Here is a 26,586-nt window from a genome sequence, read left to right as displayed (position 1 = left end):
GCAGCAGACATTAAGATGATGGATTCCTTTTCACTCTCCTACTTCTATTCTCTGCCTCTCCACTCTGCCTCCTTCTCTGACACACACACACTCTCCCCCTCCCACTCCACCTTCCCTTTTAAGGAAATACCACCGTATACATACATATGTAATTTTGGTCTTTTATGGTTTGAAAATGACACACCACCCTTGAGGTGGTATTTCCTGTGCTTTGTGTCACACTGCCAGCAGGAAATCGCTGCACATGTCTAGACCAGCAGCAGCTCCATACCCCCACTCCCGTGTGCACACAGCCACATCTACAATGACAGGCACTTTTGAAGTAGATACCATCTCAACTGCCACCACATCTTATGATTCTCAGCTGCCTTCTTAGGAGCTAGTTCCTTTCTAATGAAGGCAGTTGTCATTGAAGAACTGACTTCCAGACCTCTGCTGGTGACTTCTGTCAAAGCAAAGGGACAAGGGACCAGCACTGTCTCGACACTGCCCGCTGCACAGAACTTCACATGCATGTTCCTGTTTCATCCTCAGCGCGGCGTAGCCACACCCACTGAGCAAGTGAGGAAACGGTGTTGAAGAGGTTAGGTGCCCTGGAAGATTGGAGTCTTGCTGAACCAACCCCAGAGTGTGCACTTGCCACACACTCAGCTGCCTCTCAGCAGACTGTTGGGATTGATGATATGTCCACAACACCAGAGAGATGTGTTTCTTCTGGTTTTCTCCTGTAAGGAGTGTTGGCAGTTTATTTGGTTTTCATGTGTGTTGGTTCTCAGATTCTCCATCAGAGGTTGAGTTACTTGGTAGAAAGAGTGAGATGTGATAACCGTCTTAGAAACCGAAAGCACGCATGACTCTGAGGCAGAACGGGCTGGTGGAAAGAACTCTGGCTGAGAGTAGGGCTGGTTACAGTCCCAGCTCTGTGTGACCTTCTGTGCAATCCCCTTACCTTCTGTGGGCCTCAATCATTTTATTCAGAAAGTGAGGTCATTTGTAACTATCTAAGGTCTCTTCCAGCTCTCATACTCTAAGCCAATATCTGAGAATACTTTCAAATCACACAGTCTCAATATCTTCCTCAGAATATAGTGGGGAATTAAAAAGATAAAAAGGCTCGATATGGGATTGATCAACTGTTCAGACCAACTTGATAGCCACAATTGACTAGAAAACATCAGCCAGGCCCTATTTGTGATGTTAGCCCTTTGCCTAATTATACTGAATACCTGGAAGCAGGGGTGTGCATATGTGAACACTGGGAGATCCTGCTCTCCTGACTTCACTCTGTAATGGCTCACTCTGCACTGAAAGGAGTTGGCATTGGCAGTTGGGGCTGTAGGTGAAACTTTGTGGGGTACAATTCCATGCCTATTTCTGGTCCACGATAGATACATGAATGAACAAGTAACCAGACAAGGTTTAGATATGACCTCTAAGATACAGAAAGACAAAATCTCCATCTTTTATGTTGACTATATTCTGGGAGGATTAAGTGATAGAATTCATGTTAAATGTCAAGTGTTTGATCCACTACAAAGCAGATACTTTTAAGTGTTAGTAGACAAAATGGAGGAATGAATGAAAAAATGATCAGGAAGTTCTGCCTGGTCAAGAATGATTGGGAGGGCCGGCAGGACCAGGTCATCTGGGCTGAGGGCTCTTTTTCTGGCTTTACCCTACCCGTCAGCCCACAGCATCTTATCTGAACTTAGCTCTCTGCTAAGTGCAGTGTGCATGTGTGGAGAGAATGGTAAAGGATAAAAAGTGTAATTCCTAAGACATTTACCTTTAACCCACTTCAGCTAGATGGTACAATGTTTAGAGAATCAAGTGCTAATTTGGTACAATTAAAGAAAAATGAGAGATCAATATAGTCTGGTAGAAGAGGAGATTTTAATGGCATCACTGGATAGTGAGATTTTTTTAAAAAAATGCTCTACTTAGAAAAATTTGGATTTTGATGTCACCCATGAATTCATCTACAAAGCATTTTAGATAACATAGGAAAAGTAACTGTGATTAAACCTAGCAGTGATAATTATGTTAGAAAATATGTAAGTGGAAGTTATTAAATCTGAAAGAATTTCCTGCTCTTTTGTCCACTTTGAAACAAATGAGCCAGACAGGCTTTCTGGTGATCCAGCAAGAGTATTGACTGATACAGTATTTCATGATGTTTTTTTCTGTTCTGATGAGATGGGCATGTCCTACCTCATCAGAAGACCCTACATTGTGACGGGTTATGGTTCACTTAACCTTAGCATTGACAGGATCTTCTTTATCTCTTGCACAACTCAGATTGGAGTGGTTGCTGAGCAGTTATTTGTTCATTGATTCATTCACTCAACAAACAGTTACTGGGTATCAGCTGTATGGCTGGCTCTAGGCCGGTTGCTGGTATTATAAAGGTGATTAAGATATAATCCCCACCTTCAAGAAGTTTGTAATGAGTCCACAGATAAGTAAATGAAACAGATGTGCAAATAGATCACTGGAACACTGCGTGGTATGTCCTGAAGTGGATGTATTGTGGGAACATGGAAAAGGGCAAAAGAGCTGCCTTCATAAAGTTTGAGTTACATGTGAAGGATGGGGAGTAACACACTGCACAGAGAATCCCAAGGGACTTTGCATTTATTGGCTTCTTACCAAGATCCAGATACTGTTAAGGACTGTCAGGTAAACACTTCAATTAATCACCTCAGAAGTCCTACAGGGTAGGTCTGTCTTCTCCCTATCTTTACAAACAAAGACACTGAAGCTTGGAGGGGTTCAGTTACCTGCCCAAAGTCACATCTAAGAATGCTCAAAACTGGGATGTGGACCTAATTTTGGGAGATCCCGATGCTCACTGTCCTTCTGTCACACCGTCCTGCCTGTGATCTGGAGAGGTCATGAAAGGAGTTTGGAGAAAAATAAGAAGTTGAATGTGCTGACAAGTAGCATACCGGAGTAAATATGGGAAAATAAACCTGAAGCCAGGTGGGGAGGGACGTCGTCTTGTAGTCCTTCACTCTGAAAGCCCGGAATAAGTGCTCACTGTTTTCCAACACTAAGACATGATGTCAGTAATACAGATCCCTCTTCTGGGAATTCTCTGTTTGAACAGGGAGATGTGGAAAGAATTCTCTCTTCTGGAATTAAACTCAAACTCAGTCCTTTTGAGAGGAGAAAAGAAAAACTACATCGGCAGCCCTGCAAGGATTCTTTGCTCTGCTTGAAAGCCTTGGGAAATGACAAAAGATTAGAAACATTTAATAGGAACTAGGAACCATGAAGTGTGACATCCATTATCCCTATCCAAATTTGGAGGTGGTCTGTCATGACAATGTGTGGTGGAGGGTGGTGACTGGGCATATTTGGGATAGGGCCATGTCTTCCTAGGTTATTGATAGAGGAAAGGAGGTTCTAGCAGTTAGTTTACTCTGGGTGGAAGAACACTTCCCAGGCATGCTTGAGAAACATGAGGCAGCCTGGCTAGGCCCGAGATGACTGTCTCCTAACTCCCTCCTCCTACCCTCTCCATATTTTCCCTTCTCCGCCTCTGTACAACCCTCATAGCACTGCTACTGCCTTTACCCATTCATGTTCTCTGACTAAAACGCTTAGATATGAAATGTGGATATTAGCTTAAATGACAATCATAAAATTCTCTTGGATTTATGAAGCACATTCTCTTCTGTGTGTTCAAAGTTTCCTTAAGGCCTTCATTCCATGCTATTCTAAGTACATCTCTATGAGTAAGAATAGATTTTGTGATCTTCATTCCATACTGTTCTAGGTACATCTCTATGAATAAGAAGAGATGGGTTTGTGAGTTAGAGAAATGCAAAGACTGAAACACTTGCCAACCAGAACAGTGTTTTTCCAGCCAGCGTGAGTCAGGGAAGTTTTATGAGGGCAGTATTTGATTGATTATTTAGATTTTAACTTTTCAATGAGCATGAATGATTGTGCAACCGTTAAAAGCAGTATCTGCATGAATGGAACTTTCATGCACACCCCACCATCTTTAATCTTCCCTGATTCCAACCTGTCTTTTCTGTGTTCATTTCTCTAACATTAAGCACCAGGCACATCATATCTCCTTCCCTCATGGGCTTCCAGAAAAGTCTGACCAATTCATGTCTCCAAAATGGAAAGGCCTGATGAACTGATAACTACTCCACCAGTTATTCATCAAGTGTTTATCTGGTGCCAGGCGTGTGCAGAGGGCTATTTACATGTATTAGTTTATTTAATCCTTAGCAATTCTGTAAAGTGGATTATTATGAGTACATTTGATCTTAGCCAAAAGGCTGAGAAGCGATGGATTATTATTATTAACCCCTTTTTACATATAAAGAAACCAAGACTTAGGGAAGCTTACTATATCATCTCTCCTTGGAGTATTTGCCTTTGAACAGTAGACACAGAAGACTGCAGTCAAAAGGTGTGTCTGTTCTTGAGAAATTTCAAACATCATCTGGACATCATTGATTAAATCTTTGAATTAAAAAAAAAAGTGTTGACCTTGGCTTCTCTGACTTTTCCATCAAAGGGAAACATACATTTCTTAATTATCTGGGAGGTTTATGAGCTCTTCTAAAGCATTGAGAGGTTTGTTTTGGCTGTATGTTTATAAATTTCTTGATGCAATGTCATGGAGAATTCATTTACTTATTGTGGGTTCTCAGTAAAGTAAAACTCTTTTCTTTTTGTAGACATTTGCCTGAAAAAATTAAGGATGATCAACAGCTAAAGAATATGACTGGTCAGTGGTTTTATGAAGCCAAGGCCAAAAGGCACAGAGACAAAATTCATGGTGCGGATCTCATCAGAGCATCCATGAGAAAGAAGAGGCTCCAGGCACCAGGTGGGTTGAATTGGCCAATTTTTTTTTTTTTTTGACAGGCAGAGTGGACAGTGAGAGAGACAGGTCTTCCTTTGCCGTTGGTTCACCCTCCAATGGCCACGGCGGCCTGTGCGCTAGGGCCGGCGAACTGCGCTGATCCGATGGCAGGAGCCAGGTGCTTCTCCTGCTCTCCTATGGGGTACAGGGCCCAAGCACCTGGGCCATCCTCCACTGCGCTCCCTGGCCACAGCAGAGAGCTGACCTGGAAGAGGGGCAACCGGGACAGAATCTGGCACCCTGACTGGGACTAGAACCTGGTGTGCCGGCGCCGCAAGGCGGAGGATTAGCCTATTGAGCCGCAGTGCCAGCCGGCCAATGTTCTTAACACCAGCATTTGTGTAGGAAGGAGGAGTTGGGAGAAGAGACAGGTGTAACAGTCATTATTGAAACCTGCTGAGGGAAATTGTTTGGAGGTGTGCTTTGCATAACGTGTTATCCTCCAGATCAAAAATCCTCTTGCCCTGGATTTTAATGAATGAGGGCAGGGTTATGTGCCTCATTGTGGAGCAGACAAGAATATGGAGCCTAATAGGTACCATATGGAGTTACAGTAGCATAGAAAATTGGGGTTCATAAGGAATCTGACACCTCTTCCTTGGCTTTTAATTTTGAAGATTCAGAACCTTTTGAGCAAGGTGAAGGATTTAGACAGGAAGAAGTCAGTCTCCCCATTCAATGATATTTTTGGTACTTCTTCAATCAAGCAAGTACATTATTTAAAAGACTGTAAAGGCAGTATTTTTTGAGGATTTTCAAAGAATTTTAAGAGTTCTTCCAATATTTATCAGCTCCTCAATTTGTCTCTGGATTAGTTGGTGAAAACTCCTGTCTATATCTGGCCTCTATCAATAAGGCCAAGTAGCTATCATCTTTTGGGCATCTAATATATGATAGACATTTACTCTGTGTGATTCCTAGTTGTAGCAGAAATTGTGTAAGGTAGGTGTAATTTTCCTCAATCTATATATAAGGTATGTAAAACTCAGAGAAGTAACTTCCCCAAGATCATATAGTTGGCAAATGGAAGAACTGTGCTTCAATGTCTTACTGACTGCCCCACACCTTGCCAAAAAAGGCTGACTGCTTAATATGCAATGCTTTACTTACAACTCTCTTGCTTTTCAAAACCATTCAGACCTTCAGAAATCTTATGGTGTACTGGTTTGTACTATGGATTCCATTTTGCAGTTGAATAAAGACTTACGTGTGAAATGACTTGTAGGGGATGCTACCTGGACACATTTGAAAATTGGGAGCTCCAGTATTGTTTTATTTTTCTCAATACTGATGGAAATATTTGTGGCACTTTACTGGCTGTATATGTGGCTTTGGGCAAGTTTCTCCAACTCTTTGACTCTCAATTTCCAAATGTGTTAACTTGGAACTCCCCCTTCAAGGGATAAAGCTTGCAAAGCACTTAGAACAGTGCTTGGTAGTTAGTCATCACTCAGTCAATGCTAATTATCAGAGAATTTCAGGTAAAAAAGGAGTCCTGGGATTCAGAGGCAAAAGACATTGTTTCTTGGTGAAGGAGCAAAGAGATTTATGGGGACTCTGACATCTGAGCTGAGTGTTGAGGAGTATGTACAATTTGGATATTTAAACTATGGGGAGGTGGAGGAGGCAGTGGAGAGGGACACCCTAGAATTGTTTGTTCCTCTTTATATCCCAGACAAACATTGTGTTGGGCACACTGTAGATTTCAGCAGATCTTTAAGTTTGATGCTTCTCTCCTATTGATGACTCTCTGCCCTAGTATCCCCTGGGTGTGTACATTTAGTAACGACACCAGTTCAGGTCAGGTTAACCTAGAGGCAGACAGAATTGTGCTTTAGTGGTCTCAAGTTACCTGTAAATGTAAAGGCAGACCTGTGCTCTCCATAAACTCTGCTTGGAGAAGAAGTAATATTGTAGAGATCTATTTACTTCTCTCATAGATGTGATTCTGATTGAAAGTACTTAGACTCAGTGATGATCTTGGACCTTAAAAGGCCGGGGGTTCAGATTTAAGCCTTCAGTGATAGAGGCCAATAGAATTATAGGTCATGGAGGTGAGAGGTAATCACCCTGACTCTATCATTTCCTGTTTCAGATGAGCAGAGTAAGGATGGAACAAGGGGGGCAAAGGAAAGCTGGGTGAATAATGTCAACAAAGATGCTTTCCTTCCACCAGAGCCAACTGGAATTGTAGAAGAGCAAGAAGAAGATGCATCACCAATAAGCCCAAGGTAAGGGAGAGCTGCCGCATTTGGATTTCATAGATTGGTGTTCTTCTTGGCAAGCTACGAGTACAAATGCCTGACTGGTATCAGGGGCACGGAGAAGGTGTTGAAACAACTCAGTAGGAGCCACTAATTGATACTGTGACCTTGGACTTTTATTTTCTCAGGTTCAAAAGAGGAATAATACTAGTCACAGGATTTTTGAGAATTTAATTAGCTGGTAAATGTAGAAATCTTAAAATAGTCCATAACTCATAGTAAGTGCTCAATAAAAAGACTCTTTAAAAAAAGTGCTCAATAAAGACTCTTTAAAAAATGCAAATATTTCAGGAAATCCAAGAAAAGGTGTGAGGAACATTAATCTTGTCCTCTTTGTTACTTCCCATTTACCAGTGTCCTGTAATCCCTATAATGGGCCAAAGGTCTTTGTTCAATAAAGAAAGATGAGACCTAAAATATTAGAAAAATGGAAGAAAGAACACAGTGATTTAGATTCACCACCAAGCAGCTGAGAGTAGCTCTTAAGAGCCAGATATGATGGGTATTGAGCATGGGAGCCCTGACCTGCTGAGGGAAGAAGGGATGAGTGCCACAGAAGAAAAGAGAAAATTGGGAAGGAGGGTATCAGAGACAAATGTAGCTCATCACACATTTTTATCTGCATTAGACTTCAGTTCTTCTTCCAGGAATTCATTCTATCTCAAAGTGCAGAGGGACAGAGATGCTACTGCTCCCATAGTGGGCTCATTTTTATTCATGACACCATGGGGCTGCTAGGTGTTCTGCCCCTCTTCTTCAGTTTGAGGCTAATGATATAACTTTCACGATTCTCATGTCCACTATTTTCTGCATTCCTTGTGTGATCTCAGATGAGTCTTTCAAGTCTTAGGTGTAAATAGGAACAGAGTTGCCTCACCAGGATATTGTGAGATTAATGGGAATAAAGTCTGAGCATCATGTAGCATTTTTTTTTTTCAAGAAGAAAATTGACAATTTCCAGTGACATTGTTTTTATGTGGATGAAGTGCAATTGAGAAGGCAAGAGTAATGGTGTCAATGGGCTAAGCAGTGAGTTAAGCCACTGCTTGCAATCCCAGTATCCCCTGTTGAAGTACTCATTTGAGTCCTGGCTGCTCCGCTTCTGATTCAACTTCCTGCTAATGTGTCTGGGAAAGCCACAGTACTGAGCGCCTCTCATCCACATGGGAGGCCAGATGAGTTCTAGGATCCTGGCTTCAACCTGGCTGTAGCCCTGACAACTGTGGCTATTTGGGGAGTGAACCAGTGGGTGGAAAATTGATGTCTATTTGTCTCTCTTCATCTCTGTCTTTGTCTCTCTCTTGCCTTTCAAATAAATAATAAATCTTTTTTTTAAAAAAAGATGTTTGATCTTTGCAGTATGCTTTTGCTTATTAAAGGCTAGCTCTGTGATATGTGGCACAGGTCATAATAAGGCAGAACAGTAGAAGAAGCTATTTTTACTTCCTCCTTTCTATGTCCGAAACTACTACTTTACTTCGTATCATGTCCCTACAGTGTTTCTCATCCATAGTTTAACCTTGTGAACTGGGTGTGGTAAGTGTATTTTAGGGCTGTACTTTTAGACTAAGTGAATTTGAATAGAATGACTCAATACCTGTCAATATTTTCTTAGCCACAAGTCAGGAGTTGGGGAATATGAGGTAATGGTGACTGAATATTGCAGTTTCTGAAGCAGTTTTTCAAAGAGGCTGTGTTCTAAGGTCCTTCTTTCTGTTGTGGGCACAATTCTATGGGGTCTAACTCATGAATCATTAAAACACAGGCAGTACACAGCATGTAGTCAAGCAGTGCAGCAACTTGCATTCTTTCTGAACTTTGCACTCATAGCAAGAGAAAGCAGGGAGATTTATGCCCACAGGAGCAGAGAATAAAGTTTTTAGGATGTCAAAGGGAAGACTACAGACATTCTAGCTACTTTCAGCTGAGCAATATTGGCTAGACCAGCACTTCATTGTAGTGAAAGAACAGTTTTATTTTAACTTTTAGGAATATTCATCATAGGTTGATAGTTTTGGAAAATATAAAATGAAATACTGAAATGATGTGCAAAATAAAGCCCACTGACTTGTGCTGGGATGTCTTTTCAGATAGCTATAAATGGTTCTCAATACATAGTCTCAATATCTGCACTAATCTGATTGTGAGTCAGTAACAAACAGTTCATGGACTGCCACTGGTCCAGGACCACACATTTATGACACATGGTGTCCCACTCCCCAAAATAGTTACTGAACACAAAATCATCCACAGGACATGGCTGAGCCAAGGTGAAGAATACTGAGTAAAGTCACAAGAAACCCTTCCTACGTAAGCCAGGACCCTGCCCATAAATAAGGTGTAAGGTACCTTGACTACAGAGGTGGGCCTCTCCTGGGAGGAGAAGCCCTCCTTCCCTACTTGAGATGACATGGTCTGTTGCTGTGGGCAACACTGAAAGTCTAGGAGCCACTCTACTGACTAGGGCCTTAGGTGAACATGCTACTGGTGCTTCTTGGACTCTAGGAGACTGGCAGTGAGCTGATCTTTATTTTCTTTCTCATTTGTCTTCCTTCAACACTACCCTTCTGAGAACTAGTCCCTCTGTTTCATACATGTTCTTGACTGGTTACAAATCTGCAGACCTCTGATGAAAAAAATGGTAGTTACTCAACTGTGTTCCAAGCATCCTATTTGTTTCTTCTTTCTGCCTCCTCTTCCCACACTGTTCCTCATCCCACATCCTCTAGCTGCCTGGTGGTTTCCTCCTTTCTCCTAAAAGGGATCTCATATGCATTCCACCCTAAAGAGTACTTGACTTTTTAAAATAATTTAATCCTGTATGGATGAAAGTTTCTTTCCTTTTCTTAATGGTCACTTTACTGAAACATGAGTCCAAACATGTTTGTGACATCCTAACTTACAGTCCAGTAGTCCTTATCATCTGGTATATAGCACACATGAGGACATTACAATAAGGTAGGAATCAGGTAACTGCCAAGAGCCTGGGTCCCATATGGTGTAGACTCTCTATTAGAAGAACTCCTGGTTCTGATGGTTTCTAAAAGATTAGATAAGTACTTTGGGGCTGGCTCTGTGGCGTAGTAGGCTAAGCCTCTGCCTGCAGTGCCAGCGTCCCATATGGGCACCAGTTCATGTCCTGGATGCTCCTCTTCCAATCCAGCTCTCTGCTTATGGCCTAGGGAAACAGTGGAAGATGTCCCAAGTTCTTGGGCCCTGTACCCATGTGGGCAACCCAAAAGAAACTCCTGGCTTTGGATCGGCTCAACTCCAGGTATTGCAGTCAATTGAGGAGTAAACCAGCAGATGGAAGATCTTTCTCTGTCTTTCCCTCTTTCTGTCTTTAACTCTGCCTCTAAAATGAATAAATAAATAATTAAAAAATAGATAACTACTCTGTTTTATGAATCCTGATAAAGATCAGAGCTTTCAACCAAAAGAAGAAAGTTCATAAATGGAAAAAGGATGTTTTAGAGGTAGTAGCATCTCAGTGCCCTGACATCATCCTGCAAAAGTGATTGCCAAGGCCAGTGTTGTGGCATAGCAGGTTAAGCTGCCACTTGCAAAGCCAACATCCCCTATTAGAATGCTGTTTCAGGGGCTGTCACTGTGGCATGATGGGTAAAGCCTCTTCCTGCAGTGCCAGCATCCCATATGGGCGCCGGTTTGAGTCCCGGCTGCTCCACTTCCAATCCGGCCCTCTGCTATGGCCTGGAAAAGCAATAGAAGATGGCCTATGTCCTTGGGCCCTGCACCTGTGTGGGAGACCTGGAGGTAGTTCCTGGCTCCTGGCTTCGGATCGGTGCAGCTCCGGCCATTGCGGCCAACTGGGGAGTAAACCAGTAGATAGAAGACTTTCTCTCTCTGCCTCTCCTCTCTCTGTGTAACTCTGACCTTCAAATAAATAAATAAATCTTTTTTTTTTTTTTTTAAAAAGAATGTTGGTTCAAGTCCCAGTTGCTGTGCCTCTGATCTAGTTTCCTGATAATGTACCTGGGAAGGCATCAGAGGATTCCCCAAGTACTTGGGTCCCTGCCACCCATATGAGAGACCAGGATGGACATCTGGAGAGTGAACAACATATAGATTTCCCTGTTTCTCCCTTTCACTGTCTGATTTGTAAATAAATAAACAAACATTTTTTAAAGGTGATAACCTACTCTGACTATATATAAGCCAACCCTAGTAATATATTTCACCAAAGATCAATGGCTGCTTTCATTGTAGAAAAAATTAGTGTGAGAAGCACTGTTGGTTGACCTGAGCCACAGGCAAAAAAGGAAGGCCAGAAGGAAGTCATGTTAAGAATGAAATGTGGAGAAAAATAAGACAAAAAGAAAATGGGTATGGATGATGAGGATAGAACCATTAATATATAGGTTGCTTAGTTATGTTTTTAGGATATTTATTGGAAATAATGTATTTAAATGTCCTTTCTTGCAATTGACTGAAAATACTGATTTAATGCCTTGCTAGCATCATTCCATAGGATTACTTATTCATTCTCCAGTCAGTCAGTCAGTCAATATTATTCACTATTTATTATTACATACAGATGGTAGCTAGGAATTAAAGATGAACAAGATATGGTCCCTGGCTTTAAAGAATCCATTGTTTGGAGGAGGGACTGAAGTATAGTCATAAATTGTAGTCAGTGTGATAAGAGGATTTTAAAAGCTGTGGGGGCTGGCGCCATGGCTCACTAGGCTAATCCTCCGCCTGCGGTGCCGGCACCACAGGTTCTAGTCCTGATTGGGGTGCCGGATTCTGTCCCGGTTGCTCCTCTTCCAGTCCAGCTCTCTGCTGTGGCCTGGGAAGGCAGTGGAGGATGGCCCAAGTGCTTGGGCCCTGCACCAACATGGGAGACCAGGAGGAAGCTCCTGGCTTCGGATTGGTGCAGCGCGCCGGCCATGGTGGCCATTTAGAGGGGTGAACCAACAGAAGGAAGACCTTTCTCTCTAACTCTGCCTGTCCAAAAAAAAAGCTGGGGGAAGGGATTGTTGGGGAAGCTTCTGGAGATAGTCGGAAGGGATTCTAGAAGGATGAGAATATGTTAGATAGACATGGGGAAAGGAAGGTAGAGGCAGAGACCATGACATGGGGTTTCGGAGAGGCGTTGAGACCAGGAAGTAGTCTGATACGGCAGCTATGCTCCATTGTGCTAAGCAATTATATGGAAAGAAGAAGCTGGAATCAGATTAACAAAGAACCTTGAATGTGAGCCAAGAGGCTAGACTTATTCCTCCAAGTCACAAGAAGCTACCAAATGACTTTTTGATCAAGATTATTTTTCAGAGCAATTATTCTAGCAACTGTGTAAGAGATAGGATGAGGTTAGACAGTTTAATAAGGACATTTTAGTAGAAGCTTAGAAATTATGAGACTCTAACTGAGGAAATGGAATAAGGAGGAAGGATGATGGCATTATAGAGATTATTTTAGGAGGAATTTAAGGTGTTTGAAGGGCACACAAAGACATCTAATAACTGATCAAAGAACTGTGGGTTACTTGAGATGTTCCCTATTGTGGCCTGTGTGACAGATTGCCTGAGGAACTTTTTTTTTTTTTAAGATTTATTTATTTATTTGAAAGCCAAAGTGAGATATATAGAGAGACCTTCCATCTGCTGGTTCATTCCCCAGATGGCTGAAATGGCCATGGTTGGGCCAGGCGCCTGGAATTCCATCTGAGTCTCCCATATGGGTGAAAGAAGCCCAAGCACTTAGGTCATCTTCCGCTGCTTTCCCAGGCACATTACAAAGAGCTGGATAAGAAGTGGAGCAGCAGGGACTCAAACTGTACTTATAAGGGATGCAGGCAGTGGCTTAACCCACTGTATCACAACACCAGCTCCCTGAGGGACTTTTAGAATATAAGTTTCCAGTTCACTTCATTGCTCTCTAAGTGTTGGGGCCCTACATCTTGTTTATTACCATGTCTGAAGCATCTAACAGTATATCTCATGCATAACAAATACCCAGTAAATATTTATGGAATGAGTGAAAGCCTTTACTATGTCTTATTGTCTCTTATCACATCACTGCCTGAAATTATATTACGTGTTTATTTGTGTGTGTGCTTGTTGTTCCTTCCCCCCATATCCACAAGGAAAAAAACTTTTTGTATTTGTTTTATTCATTGCCCTATTCCTAGCACTTAGGATAGTACCAAACAAATATTTTGCAGAAAGAATGAATGAAAATTAGATGGAAACTGACAGAGTAACTGAGTAAATGGGTGAGAATAGCTGATGACAATGAATTATTAAATAAAGAATAAGTGATGAATGTCTTTATCAGCTTTTACTTACTACAACAAATTATATAAGATAACCTGCTTATGAAAGAAGGAGGTCTGTTTTGACTTGCACTTTTGGAGGTTCACAGTCCAAGATCAGACAGCTGTATGGGTTCAGCATCTTGTGATGCTGTTCTTGCTAGCTGAGTTGTGAGGTAGCACAGAGCATCACATGACAAGAGGGAGTGTGTGTCTTATAAAGCCACCATGATTCAATCATGAGATTCCACCCCAAACACCTAAGCCTATGTAATCACTTCCCAAAAGCCTACCTCTGAACATCACAATTGGGCTAAGTTCCCACCATGTCAGTGCCATTTATATAACACTTAATGGCTCTTAATTATGAGACCTTTAACACATAGGCCTTGGGAGGATGTGCAAACTAATTTCCAAACAGCATTTAGTTAAAGGATTAATGAATAAACAAATGAGTGAATAATGAATTATGGTTAAAGTGGTTGGGACCCTAGAGAGTAAGTAGAAAAAGAGAATGGAGAAAAAATAAAACTGCAAAGTAAGAACAGGATTGATAGTGTCTTGGTTTCATTGCTCTGCTTTACTAATGATTTCTTTCAAAAGTATCACTATGAGCACTGGTAATTATAGAAAAATGGAAGAGAATGTAAGGGTCCTCTCATTAAGATACATTTGGCAGATGAGCATTCTAGATGAACAACTGGAAGACTTGGAGGCAGGAGGGGTCTTGGTTGCCAGAAAGGTTTGTAAACTCTATTCATCAAAATGGAGAATGTCTCCAAGATGAGTTCAGGGAGAATAGGATAAACCCTTTAATGTGATATAGCATTCCATGACATTGGTAGGCTTTCCTATGAAATGGTGAATTTCTTTGCAAGCAAAACTATGTATCCCACATAACTTTGTTTTGAGTAGAACTAAAACAATACTTTTGTAAGTCATTGTACTGAACCCAAAACACTAGTCTTTGAACTTTGTTGATAATCCTTTAGTGATACTCCTGACTTCCATCTCCCTTTTACTCTTTGTTGATTTGGAATCAATCAATTCAAACCACATATTTAACAGTGAAATAATCTTTTTTTATTTTTATTTTTTGGACGGGCAGAGTTAGAGAGAGAGAGAGAGAAAGAGAGAGAAAGGTCTTCCTTCCTTTGGTTCACCCCTCAAATGGCTGCTACGGCCTGCGCACTGCGCTGATCTGAAGCCAGAAGCCAGGTGCTTCCTCCTGGTCTCCCATGCGGGTGCAGGGCCAAAGCACTTGAGCCATCCTCCACTGCATTCCCGGGCCACAGCAGAGAGCTGGACTGGAAGAGGGGCAACCAGGACAGAATCCGGCACCCCAACCGGGACTAGAACCCGGGGTGCTGGCGCCACAGGTGGAGGATTAGCCAAGTGAGCCTCGACACCGCCCTGAAATAATCTTAATACCTAGCTTGCTTCCAAAGGCAGGATAGAGATTAGCCAATCTGTAGGACAATGAACTTAATATTTTTTCTTAGTGTTTATAGCAAATCCAGTAGTGTGAAGATTTCATTTCTTGGAGGCCTGGCCCACAGAACAATTTATATTGAACTCTTAAGAGAATCCTTTGTAATCCTCTAAGATCTTGGATTTACTGAAATCAGTTGTGGTAGGAATAATTTCATTTTGAATCAAAATGTCTCATGCTTGGATGAGAATATTTATGTTCAACAAATCTGTAGCATGAAATGTGGTAGAACTGGAGAGCTATGTATGCCCACAAGTAATATCCCTGAGCCATTTCTTCATTTGTCTGCTTATTTGTTCAAGGTTCATTGAGCTCCAACACACACCAGCGTGGTGCTGGTGCTGGGACTGAAACACAGTATTGGCCCCCAAGACATTCACAGTCCAAAGGGAGAGAGAAAAACAAAGCAAACATGAAAAAAGCTCTTACAGAATGTCTTTCTGATTCTGTAAACTTTTAATATTTAACCAAAAAAATACTGCAGGAGAAGATATAAGATATCTGCTATTATTTTTTATTGTTTTAGAGAGACTGGATGATTAAGGTTCAAAAACTTGTTCAAGTTACTGTATGTGCTTGGGAGGCCTTCATGGTAGGATATTGAAAAAGATGGGACAATGTCCAGCTGCCTATATGGCATGACTTAAAGACTTCTAGAAAACTCTACCTTGTCTCCAATGACCCTTCCAGAGTACCTGACATTCATTCTATTTAGTTAAGGCTTCAAAGACTTATATTAAAATGCAGGTATTTTTAGAAGAGGAACTCAAATGCAGTATCTTAGCCTAATGTTGTAAAAAATATTCTTAATGAAGTAGACCAATTTTGTCTAAGTGCTAGGTCCTTTTTGAGGAATGCCTGAGAGAAGAAAGTTACACAGCATGGGATGGGAGATTTGGCTTGCTTCACAGTTTAAAAATCTCATCATATAGAATGTATTGACTATCTTTTATGTTCAGGAAACAGTCTACTATCCTCAAAGGAGTTCTAAGAAACAAAAGACACTGGATCTGGCTATAAAGAGGCATATTCTCTTAGGAAAAATAATGCACTGATATGTGAAGTTCAGAGCACATGATAGCAAATAGTGCCAAGCAGGGAGAGATTCCTAATCCAAAATACCAATAAAATGTGCTGTAATAATTAAGATGAGGAAGACTCACTTCAAGATGAGCTGATTCAAGATGGTGATAGGGATGATTTAGGCAGACAGAGAACAGAAACAACACTTACAGGGAGGGACTGGGGTCTAGGTTGAGTGCAGACAGTAAAGAACCAAGTAGATTTCGGGAATGGTGAGTAGAAACACTACTATGTTTGGCATGAAGGGCTAACAGAAACAAGGAGCAACAAGGTACATTGGAATAGGTGGTGGATGATTTCTTATGCCTTGGTGAGGAGCTCATACTTCATACTTTGAGGATCCAGGGAAAAGTGTAGAGTGCTGGATAGGTTAGGGAAGTGAAACTTGGGAGTCAGGAGTACTGGAGGTGAGGCTAATGCTGTTGACAGAAAAAGAGTAAGTATCAGGAAGAGGTGGAAAAGGAGAGACAGATGTGAGAATCACTGTGAAGGAAGGATCACCCAGACTTGATTCCTGTCCTGATTTTAAAATGCAAGAAAATTCAAGCAGTGTAGCCTAGGCATGGCCATGATTGTCTTTGGGGGGCAAACATACTTAAATTCAAACACTCAGTTCTTTCACTAACTAATTCTGTGACAGCTGCTTAACCTCTCTAAGCCTGAATTTTCTCAGAAGCAAAATGGGGAGAATGATATATACCTCACGGAGATATTGCAAGGATCAGTTCAAAATAGGTAGTTGCTACAGTGATGATTGCCCGATAAAAGGCAAGCAAAACATGGTAGCACTCATAGGGAGAAGCCAAGCCATCAGCAAGTAGATGTATTTGTAGAGTTTGAGGCACAAGATTATTTTTTAAACTTTTTTCTAGTTAAGCAGACTATGAACTGTAGCTGACCAAGGCTCCTATCCTTCCTAGTTTTCCTTTATCCCAACCAAAAGGTAACCCAATGAACACTGTATGTTTCTGCCATGTATTCTGACTGCTTTGTTTCTTCTCCTCTTGCTTCCTGAATAGCTGGAACAAAGACATTTTGTTTAATACCTAAATAATCTGCCCCGTTGTAATTAGGCAAACATCATGGATTTTTTTTTTTAAACCAGCCACCTGTCTGCTGCTGTCTTCTTGGTCACTGGTTCCACTGGCATTCATTTATTTAGTCATTTATCAGGTTCTGTGGAAGGCACTGAGGGGATATAATAATGGTCATGATACTCTTAAGGGATCTCCCAATTTTCTGTGAGATATGGGTGTGCAGGATGATGTGTGTAGTAGACATGAAATAAGTACCAGAACAGGTAGTGGTTTCATCTCTAAGTAGAACATGGTGTACAAAGCTGGGGCCTTGAGAATTTCCAGGATTTCCCAGGAACAGAGGGAGAAGAACGTAGAGGGTCTGCTTATTTTTTGGGTTTGGGGATTGCAAGGAGGAAAGGAAGATGGTAGGAGAAGAGTGTGGAGACCTCAACCATCAAAATTGGCTCAGATCTTGATTATGTGACTGCCTTACTTACTAAGGGAGATCTTATGAAACACTCTCAAGAAACTGAGCATAGCCTCTATTGTAAGAATGCTGTTCTGGGCCGAAGCTGTGGCGCAGTAGGTTAATCCTCTGCCTGCAGTGCCAGCATCCTATATGGGTGCCAGTTCTAGTCCTGGCTGCTCCTCTTCCAATTCAGCTCTCTGCTATGGCCTGCAAAAGCAGTGGAAGATAGCCCAAGTGCTTGGGCCCCTGCATTCACGTGGGATACCTGGAAGAAGCTCCTGGCTCCTGGCTTTGGATTGGCTCAGCTCCGGCTGTTGCAGCCATCTGGGGAGTGAACCAGCAGATGGAAGACCTTTCTCTCTGTCTGTAACTCTACCTCTCAAGTAAATAAATTAAAAAAAAAATATTAAAAGAATGCTGTTCCTTCTATCACCCACTGGCTTCTTAAAATAATAAGAGGGGCCAGCGCTGCAGCACAGTAGGCTAAGCTTCCACCTGTGGTGCCAGCAACCCACATGGGTGCCAGTTTGTGTCCTGGCTGCTCCTCTTCTGATACAGCACTCTGTTATGTCCTGGGAAAGCAGTATAAGACCCAAGTGCTTGGGCCCCTGCACCTGTGTGGAAGACCCAGAGGAATCTTCTGGCTCCTGCCTCGGGATTGTCCCAGCTCCAGCTGTTGCAGCCATTTAGGGAATAAACCAGTGGATGGAAGACCTTTCTCTCTCTGTCCCTCCCTCCCTCTGTCTCTAACTCTCAAAGAAATAAATAAAAATTTTAAAAACGAACAAAAGATAATATTTGAAATTTTGTTTTCCATTCCTAAGCTACTGGCTATTTTTATTGTATGAACACTAAATTCATCAATGGTCATATATCTTTTTCACTTTTGCTGCTAGATAACTTGGTTCAAATTTGTGCTCACCTATTGCAGGAATAGAGGACTCCTGTAATGGGTCTTTCTGTTAGCCTACTCTGTTCCCTGCCCTTCCTCTCTAATCCCCTTTTCTCCTCATTCTTGCATCCATTTGATCAGGCTATTTTTTTATTTTAAAAAATTTATTTATTTGTTTTTATTTTTTTAAAAGATTTATTTATTTATTTGAAAGAGTTACACAGAGAGAGAGGCAGAGAGAGAGAAAGGTCTTCCATCCGATGGTTCACTCTCCAGATAGCCGCAACGGCTGTGCCGATCAAAGCCAGGAGCCAGGAGCTTCTTCCAGGTCTCCCATGTGGGTGCAGGGGCCCAAGGACCTGGGCCATCTTCTATTGCTTTCCCAGGCCATAGCAGAGAGCTGGATCAGAAGAGGAGCAGCCGGGACTAGAACTGGTGCCCATATGGGATGCCAGCGCTTCAGGCCAGGGTGTTAGCTCGCTGTGCCACAGCACTGGCCCCTATTTATTTATATTTGAAAGAGTTACAGAGGGAAGGAGTGAGGGAGAGAGAGAGAGACAGAGAAGGAAATAGATGTTTTCCATTTTCAGGTTTACTCCCCAGATGGACACAGTGGCCAGATCTGGACCAAGCTGAAGCTAGGAGCCAGGAGCTTCTTCCAAGTCTCCCACATGGATGGAAGGGGCCCAAACACTTGGGCCATCTTCTGCTGCTTTTCCCAGGCCATTAGCAGAGAGCTGGATCCAAAGTGGAGCGGCTAGGACTTGAACTGGCAACCATATGGGATGCTGGCATTGTGGACAGTGGTTTTGTCCACTACACTACAACTCGGCTCTCAGTCTGTATTTTATGCACTTATGTTTCATCTGCTGTAATTCCTTCCTGGAAAAATGAGGATAGTGAAAGGAATAATGGCTTCTTCAAGAGTTCAGCCTTGGAGCAGACATTTAGATTGGTGGTTAAGATGCTAATTAAGATGCCCACTATCCCATGGTGGAGTAACTGGGTTTGATACCTGGCTCTGCTCCAGTCTCCAGCTTCCTGCTAATGCAGGTAATGGCTCAAGTATTTAGGTCTCTACCACCCACATGGGAGACCTGGATTGGGTTCTGGATCCCAGCTGTGTCACAGGCCCAGACCTGACTATTTGGGGGAGTAAACCAGCAGATGGGAAGGTTTCTGTCTCTCTGCCTCTAAAACAAAACAAAACAAAACAAACCCACAAGAATTCTTTAATTCTTTCTTTTCCTGGATTAACTATACAAAAGTAGTGATTGAAGTACAGAAGTAAGCAATGGAAACAAAGCTGCAGGAACATCAAGCCCAGGAGTTTAGTGACAATCTTGGGCAATGTCCTATGGCTTTGGGGCAAATTGCTTCCCTCCTTGGGCTTCTGGTTTCTTTTGCTGCATGTAGAAAGTCAGCACCCTCTATGGTGTCATTAAAAGAACTGGTGGTATTTAACAGGGCATAGTGGTTTCAATCAATTGTGACTTCACCTCTTATACCGGCAAAGCCACTAGAGGAAGAAGTCTGAACAGGTTGCCCTTTCCATTCAGTGGCTAAGGGAATGGTTGTTCAGGAGGGAATCTTAACTCACTTTCTTCATTCACTCTTGCCTTAGGGCTGTCACCGTTTGGCTGTCCTTTCCCTAAGACAGGGAACCATCAGACAGGGAATCTAGAGATTCCGCCTCTCTTTTCTCAATACTTGTCTTTGTCCCTCTGCATTTGAATAATTTACTTATCCAGCTTGGGTGTAAAGATCCCTTAAGATGCCTATACCCACTAGCCTTCCTGCATGGCATCTCCTTTTGCTGAGTCATTTCTCTCACCAAGGCTTTGGGTTTTTGTTTTTGTTTAAAGATTTATTTATTTGAAAGGCAGAGTGTGTATGAGAGAGATGTCTTCCATCTACTGGTTTACTCTCCAAATGGCTGCAACAGCTGGGGCTGGACCAGCCCAAAGCCAGGAGCCTAGACCTCGATTCAGGTCTCCCATGTAGTTGACAGAGGCCAAAGCACTTTGGCCATCTTCCACTGCTTTTCTAGGCACATTGGCAGGGAGCTGGATCCGAACAAGAGCAGTTGGGACTCGAACTAAAGCCCACATGAGATGCTGGCACTGTAGGCAGCTGGTTAACCCATTATGCCACAATGCTAGCCCTGCAACTGGGATTACTCTGCTGCCCCACAATGCCAGCCCCCTCAGCAAGATTTTCTTCAGTTATTTCCAACCTGAGTAAACACTGGCCCTGCTGTATGGAATCAAACCCTAAAACTCTTGTAGCTTTATTTCAGCAGTGAAATCAAAGGTTCACTTTTTAGTCTGCATCTGATCTTAGCCTCTGACTTTGAGACAAGTTCACTTCCACAAATTTAAATTGGAAACCTCTAGTGTGCCTGGTACCCCGTGAAGCCCTCAAAGCTTCTGATGGGTGACTTTATCTTGTCTCATGGTTGCCTTTCTTTTCTACTCTGCTATTGCCTTTACTTCATTGCATAATCATCTCTAGACCCCAATTCCATCTCCCTTCCTGGTTGGTTTTACTTTTTTTTTTTTTTTTTTTTTTTGACAGAGTTATAGACAGAGAGAGAGAGAGAGGTCTTCCCTCCACTGCTTCACTCCCCAAATGGCCACCATGGCCGGCACTGCACCAATCCGAAGCCAGGAGCCAAGTGCCCCTTCCTGGTCTCCCACGTGGGTGCAGGGCCCAAGCTCTTGGGCCATACTCCACTGCCCTTCCGAGCCACAGCAAAGAGCTGGACTGGAAGAGGAGCAACCAGGACTAGAACCCAGCACCTATATGGGATTCCGGTGCCACAGGTGGAGGATTAACCAAGTGAGCCATGGTGCTGGCCCCCCTGGTTGGTTTTACAAAGTTCCTTTCCTATCCTGCTTTAATAACTTTTCACTTCAGAGGCATGGCTTATGCTTCCTCAAAGGGTGAGGTTTTATTCTCTGAATAATTGTTTCCTTTGCAGCTCCAATGTGGTAAATCCAGCTTGTACTACGATTGATGTGTCCCAAGAAAACACAAGGAAATCAGATGTATCTCCAGCCAAGGTAGACTGAGCCCAGACTTCAAACATCTAATTTTTTGGTGGGAATGACATTTTTCTAATTTTATTGAAGCACCACAAAAATAATGTTTTGCAGGGGTTTTTTTGTACTAGATAACAATAATTTTCACAACTTAGTGTAAGAAGTCACTCTTGTAGTGGGAAAATTGTTGAATACCATGTAGCTACATTGTTGAAGATCCAGATTTCTTGCCCTGGAGAGTAAAAATCTGAGCAATTTGGTATTGCTGTTTATAGGCATTTGGAAAGTGGCTTATTATTCCATGTCAGTCCTTATTCCTACTCATAGTGTCCTCAATCTCCATTAGAGGTATGCTTCTGGGAGGGAATTACCAGTTTATGAAACTGCAGATAATAAACAGTGGTATTCAATCTTACATTAATAAAAAATCTATTTACTGATATCCCCGTCATTAGAACTAATGATCATAGTAGTGACTAACAAGTACTTCAAGATACCTTAAGTGTCTTCTAAATCCTTATGATGAATCAACTAAAATTGTAGTTCCTAATGTAATCTTGCAGCTGATGAGTGGTAGAAAGAGCACTGGAGAGAATCTGACCTGATTTGAGATCCAGGTTTGCCTTGATCCTGACCAGATCCTTGATATATCCAAGGCCAAATTTTTCTCACCTTAAAAACAGTATCTTGACTTGAAGGCTTGTTTTTTATCTAACTTTGCAATACTCTGACATGAAATATTTTATATGTCTTATACAATTTTATTTTATGGTATATATGATAATTTTGTGCTAAATAGATAAATCAGGACAACCATTTTACAGATTTTACTAGATAAAGCTATCAAATATTTGAGAGAATAAGCATTTGTCAACACTGACTTGCTGTTATGCCATTTAAAATAAGTTTTTAAATAAGTTTAATAAATAATATTTTTCCCCAGCAAAGGAAGAATCCATTTAATGGCTCCAAGTTGTCAGAAGATCACTTATCACAGCAAATCAAAAATGAACAGTCAAAAAATGGAAGAGCTGGTTTATTTCAGATTTCCAAGGAGGGTAAATATTACTTTTATGGACTAGATATTTTTATCTTGGTTATCTGTGAACTAGGGGAAATTCTCAGAGTTCCTTTAACTAAAATAACTTCCAAGAGAAAGTGAAAGGTCCTGATGGTTTTGTTACTCTGCTATGCCCACTGGTTTCCTCCCTAGGGGAGAGAAAGCAGAAATTTTAGAAACTGGAAGTTCATGAATTCCAGTTTTGCAGCTGCCACTTGTTACTTGATCTCCATGGCTTGGGTTCCCTCATCAGTGAATTGGGCAATTTTTTGACCAAAGGCATTCAGTCTTTCACTTAACAAATTTACTACATGCCTACCACATGCTGACACAGTTCTCTGTTTTAAATGAAAATAAGATACCTCAAGAGCAAAGGGATGCTTGACAATGTTATACTGCTCTATTCTGTAATTAATAGCCCAGTGGCCCAGGAACATTTGATGAGATTTTTGACGTAATTGATTTAAGTCTTTCTCTTAAGTAATTTTTCTGTGCTTACATACTATTGAGAGGAAATACCAGTACTAGACCAGGCAATCTCTTGAAAATCAATTGTAAAAGCATCCCACAAACATTAAAGATTGGTCAAGGGGCAGATAATTAACAACTGAACAGTAGAGCAAGAGTTTTAATATTAGTATATTAGTGCATTTTCTATTGGGCATACTTTATATACAATATTTCATAGGAAAAAGAATCACTGATACATGTTCCCTGTTTTTTTTTTAATTTTACAATTCTTTTGTTTTATGTATTGGGAATTTCTCTTTAAAAAATTAAAGTCTGGGGCAGGCATATAACCTAGCCATTAAGACACTGGTAAGACACCTGGCTTGCCATTTCAGAGTACATGTATTTTTGTCCTGGCTCTGCTCTCAGCTCCAGCTTCCTGCTAATGTGCACTCTGGGAGGCACCAGTTGTTGGTTCAAGTTGTGAGGTCCCTGCACCACATGGGAGGTCTTGGATGGAGTTACTGGCTTCTGGCTTCAGCTTGGCCATGCCCTGGCTGTTGCAGTCATTTGAGGAGTAAATCAGTGCCTGGGAGGCCCTCGCGCTCGCTCTCTCTCTCTCTCTCTCTCTCACTATCCCTCTCTCTCTTTTTCCCCTCTTCCCCCTCCCTCCCTCCTCCTCTTTCCTTCTCCTTACCTATCTCCAAATAATTTTTAATTGAGTTTCCTTTAATTATTTCCATACATGAATTTTTAAAAAGATTTATTTAGGCCGTCACCACGGCTCAATAGGCCAATCCTCTGCCTGTGGCACCGGCGCACTGGATTCTTGTCCTGGTCGGGAGGCCAGATTCTGTCCCAGTCACTCCTCTTCCAGTCCAGCTCTCTGCTGTGGCCCCAGAGTGCAGTGGAGGATGGCCCAGGTCCTTGGGCCCTGAACCCACATGGGAGACCAGGAGAAGCACCTGGCTCCTGGCTTCGGATCAGCGTGGTGCTCTGGCCGCAGTACGCCAGCTGCAGCGGCCACTGAGGGGTGAACCAACGGAAAAGGAAGACCTTTCTCTCTATCTCTATCTCTCTCATTGTCTACTCTGCCAGTCAAAAAAAAAAAAAAAAAAAAAAAAGATTTATTTAATTGAAAGGTGGAGTTACAGAGAGAAAAAGGGAAAAACAAAGAGAGATCTTATATCCTCTGGTTCATTCTCCAAATGGCAGAAACAGCTAGGGTTGGGCCAAGCTGAAGCCAGGAGCCAGGAGCATCATCTGGATATCCCATGTGGGTGACCAGGGTCCAACTGCTTGGGTCATCTTTCACTGATTTCCCAGGCACATTAGTAGGTAACTGGATTAGAAGTGGAGCAGCTGGGATTCAAATTAGCACCATATGGGAGGCCAGTGACACAGCCTATGGCTTAACCCACTACACCACAAGGCCAGCCCAGCATATATGAAGTTTTAAAGTGACTTTTGTGTTTTTCTTCAAGACTCTTTTGAGAAATTATTTTTTAAAAAAACATTCTGTTTGCATGTAAAAGTCCCCAAAGTATAAAAAGGACTGTTACCTCAAATGCACAGTCTATATACGGTACGATGTTTGTGTGTGAATTTTTAAATAGCTTTTATTTTGTAGGACAGTGTTAGTTTCACAGCAAGATTGAGCAGAAAGTGTAAATGTCTGTTGTGTATACCCTATGCCTACATATGCTAGCCTCCCTCATTATCAACATCCCTCACCAAACTGGCTCATTTCTTACACCTGATGAACTACACTGAGACACCATTATCACCCAAAGTCCACAGTTTACATTAGGGTTCACTCTTGGTGTTATATGGCCTGTGGGTTTGGACAAATATGTGATGCCAGTTATCCCCGATTGTTATTCAGAATAGTTTCACTGCCCTAAAAAATTCTCTGTGCTCTGATGCATGAATTTTGAAGGCTTTTTACATTAGGTCTGTACTTACACTACCTACTTTACTAACTTTAATATTTTACTACCTTCCACTAAACATGATTAAGCTTATTTATAGATATTTTAAACGGTAGAGTTACTATTTATTTGATATATCACCTAATGTGTTCTGATTGTCAGGTGAATTATCAGAATCAAAAGAAAATTCATCTATCCAAGATATTTCAAGCCAAAAGTTAGAGAATTCAAAGCAGACTTTGCCAAGCTCTGCAAATGGATCCCAAATCAAGGTCCCAATTCCAAAAGCCAGGAAGATGATCAACAAATCAAATGACTTAAAGCAAGATGATAACCAGTCTTTTCCCAGACAAAGGACAGATTCCCTGAATGCAAGAGGGGCTCCAAGAGGGATCCTCAAGCGCAACTCCAGTTCCAGTAGCACAGACTCAGAGACCCTTCGTTTAAATCACAGTTTTGAACCCAAGAGCAAAATTGTGTCACCTGGCCTAACCATCCATGAGAGAATTTCTGAGAAGGAGAATTCTTTGGAAGATGACTCTTCCCTAAACTCACTGGAGCCACTCAAGCATGTGAGGTTCTCTGCAGTGAAGGACGAACTTCCACAGGGCCCTGGGCTCAACCACGGCCGGGAAGTGGGGGAGTTTAGTGTTCTAGAAGCTGACAGGTTGAAGAATGGAACAGACGCTGCAGGGGATGTAGACGAGCTTCAGAATGACCTCACATCCTCCCCATGCGGGAAGCCTTTTCCTTTTCCTCTCTCAGCCTCAAGCCCAAGTGTATCAATAAATGAAGCAGATCCACCAGTGACTTCTGGATCTTTTCCAAATCATGGGCTCCATTCTAACTCAAAAGTTTTAACTACAGGACCACAGTCCACTGAGAATTCACCTGGCATCCATGAACACCAAGCTAAATCATCAGAATTACCAAGGCTTGAGTCAGAATTAACCAAAAACCCTGCTGGTAAGAGTTGTCACTACCAGATTATAAAAACTAACCCAGTGTGCTGGGAATGGACAGACCAGTCAGCCAGCATTAAGAAGCAGAATTTTACCTCCTAGGCATTCTAGCTAGACAGATGCCATCAGGGACTGGTTTATACCTCTGAATGACTTTGGAAGTTTTCCCCAATTACCTATGACTATAAGAATGAGGATAGCAGTTTCTGACCATTTATGCAGTAAGCTATAAATGCAACCAAATGAATTATTTAACAGATGAGCATATTAATTCTCACCTAATGCAGAATTTAACAATTACTATTTTCCTGAACTTTGGTATTTCTTGTAATCTCAAAAAAAAAAAATCTTTACTTTCTTAGCCTTGAAAGATGGAAAAATAGAGTTGGAGTCCCTGTAATGAAAAAGCCCAGACTGGCTTGCTCAGGGTCTCCAGTCTTTGTTCTTAGACTTTAAATTCCTGAAAGAATTTTTTCCTTCAAATGGAGTGAGTTGAGAGGCAATGAGGACAACACCGTTCTCTGTTAACTAGCCCTTTTAAAAGAGATTTTACTTATTTATTCATTTATTTTTAGATTATTTATTTGAAAGGCAGACACACACTCACAGAGAGGGAGAGAGAGAGAAAGATCTTCCATCCACTGGTTCACTTCCCAAATGGCTGCAACGACTGGAATTGGGGCCTAGAACGCCATCCAGTCTCCCACATGGATACCACGGGCCTAAGCCTTTGCTGCTTTCCCAGGCAGATT

General features: G+C 41.9%; 1 protein-coding gene across 25 annotated transcripts in view; it reads left to right on the top strand.

Annotated features, from left to right (window-relative positions):
- The window catches only part of SYTL2 (synaptotagmin like 2), a 131,613-nt gene that overhangs the window by 56,865 nt on the left and 48,162 nt on the right, over positions 1-26,586 (top strand). For 18 of the 25 annotated variants that reach the window (XM_051821084.2, XM_070076382.1, XM_051821075.2 and 15 more), the window contains 5 exons: positions 4,704-4,855; positions 6,987-7,122; positions 21,371-21,452; positions 22,375-22,489; positions 25,035-25,838. In XM_051821084.2, coding sequence (XP_051677044.1) covers positions 4,704-4,855; positions 6,987-7,122; positions 21,371-21,452; positions 22,375-22,489; positions 25,035-25,838 — 1,289 coding nt within the window. The remainder of the gene's footprint in view (positions 1-4,703; positions 4,856-6,986; positions 7,123-21,370; positions 21,453-22,374; positions 22,490-25,034; positions 25,839-26,586) is intronic. The other 7 variants (XM_051821095.2, XM_051821104.2, XM_051821076.2 and 4 more) reach the window with 1 other exon arrangement.

The sequence above is a fragment of the Oryctolagus cuniculus genome, chromosome 1, assembly GCF_964237555.1.
Source record: "Oryctolagus cuniculus chromosome 1, mOryCun1.1, whole genome shotgun sequence".
Lineage (NCBI taxonomy): Eukaryota > Metazoa > Chordata > Mammalia > Lagomorpha > Leporidae > Oryctolagus > Oryctolagus cuniculus.
The sequence above is the reverse complement of the archived record's forward strand: the minus strand, read 5'-3'. Positions and strand labels throughout refer to the sequence as shown.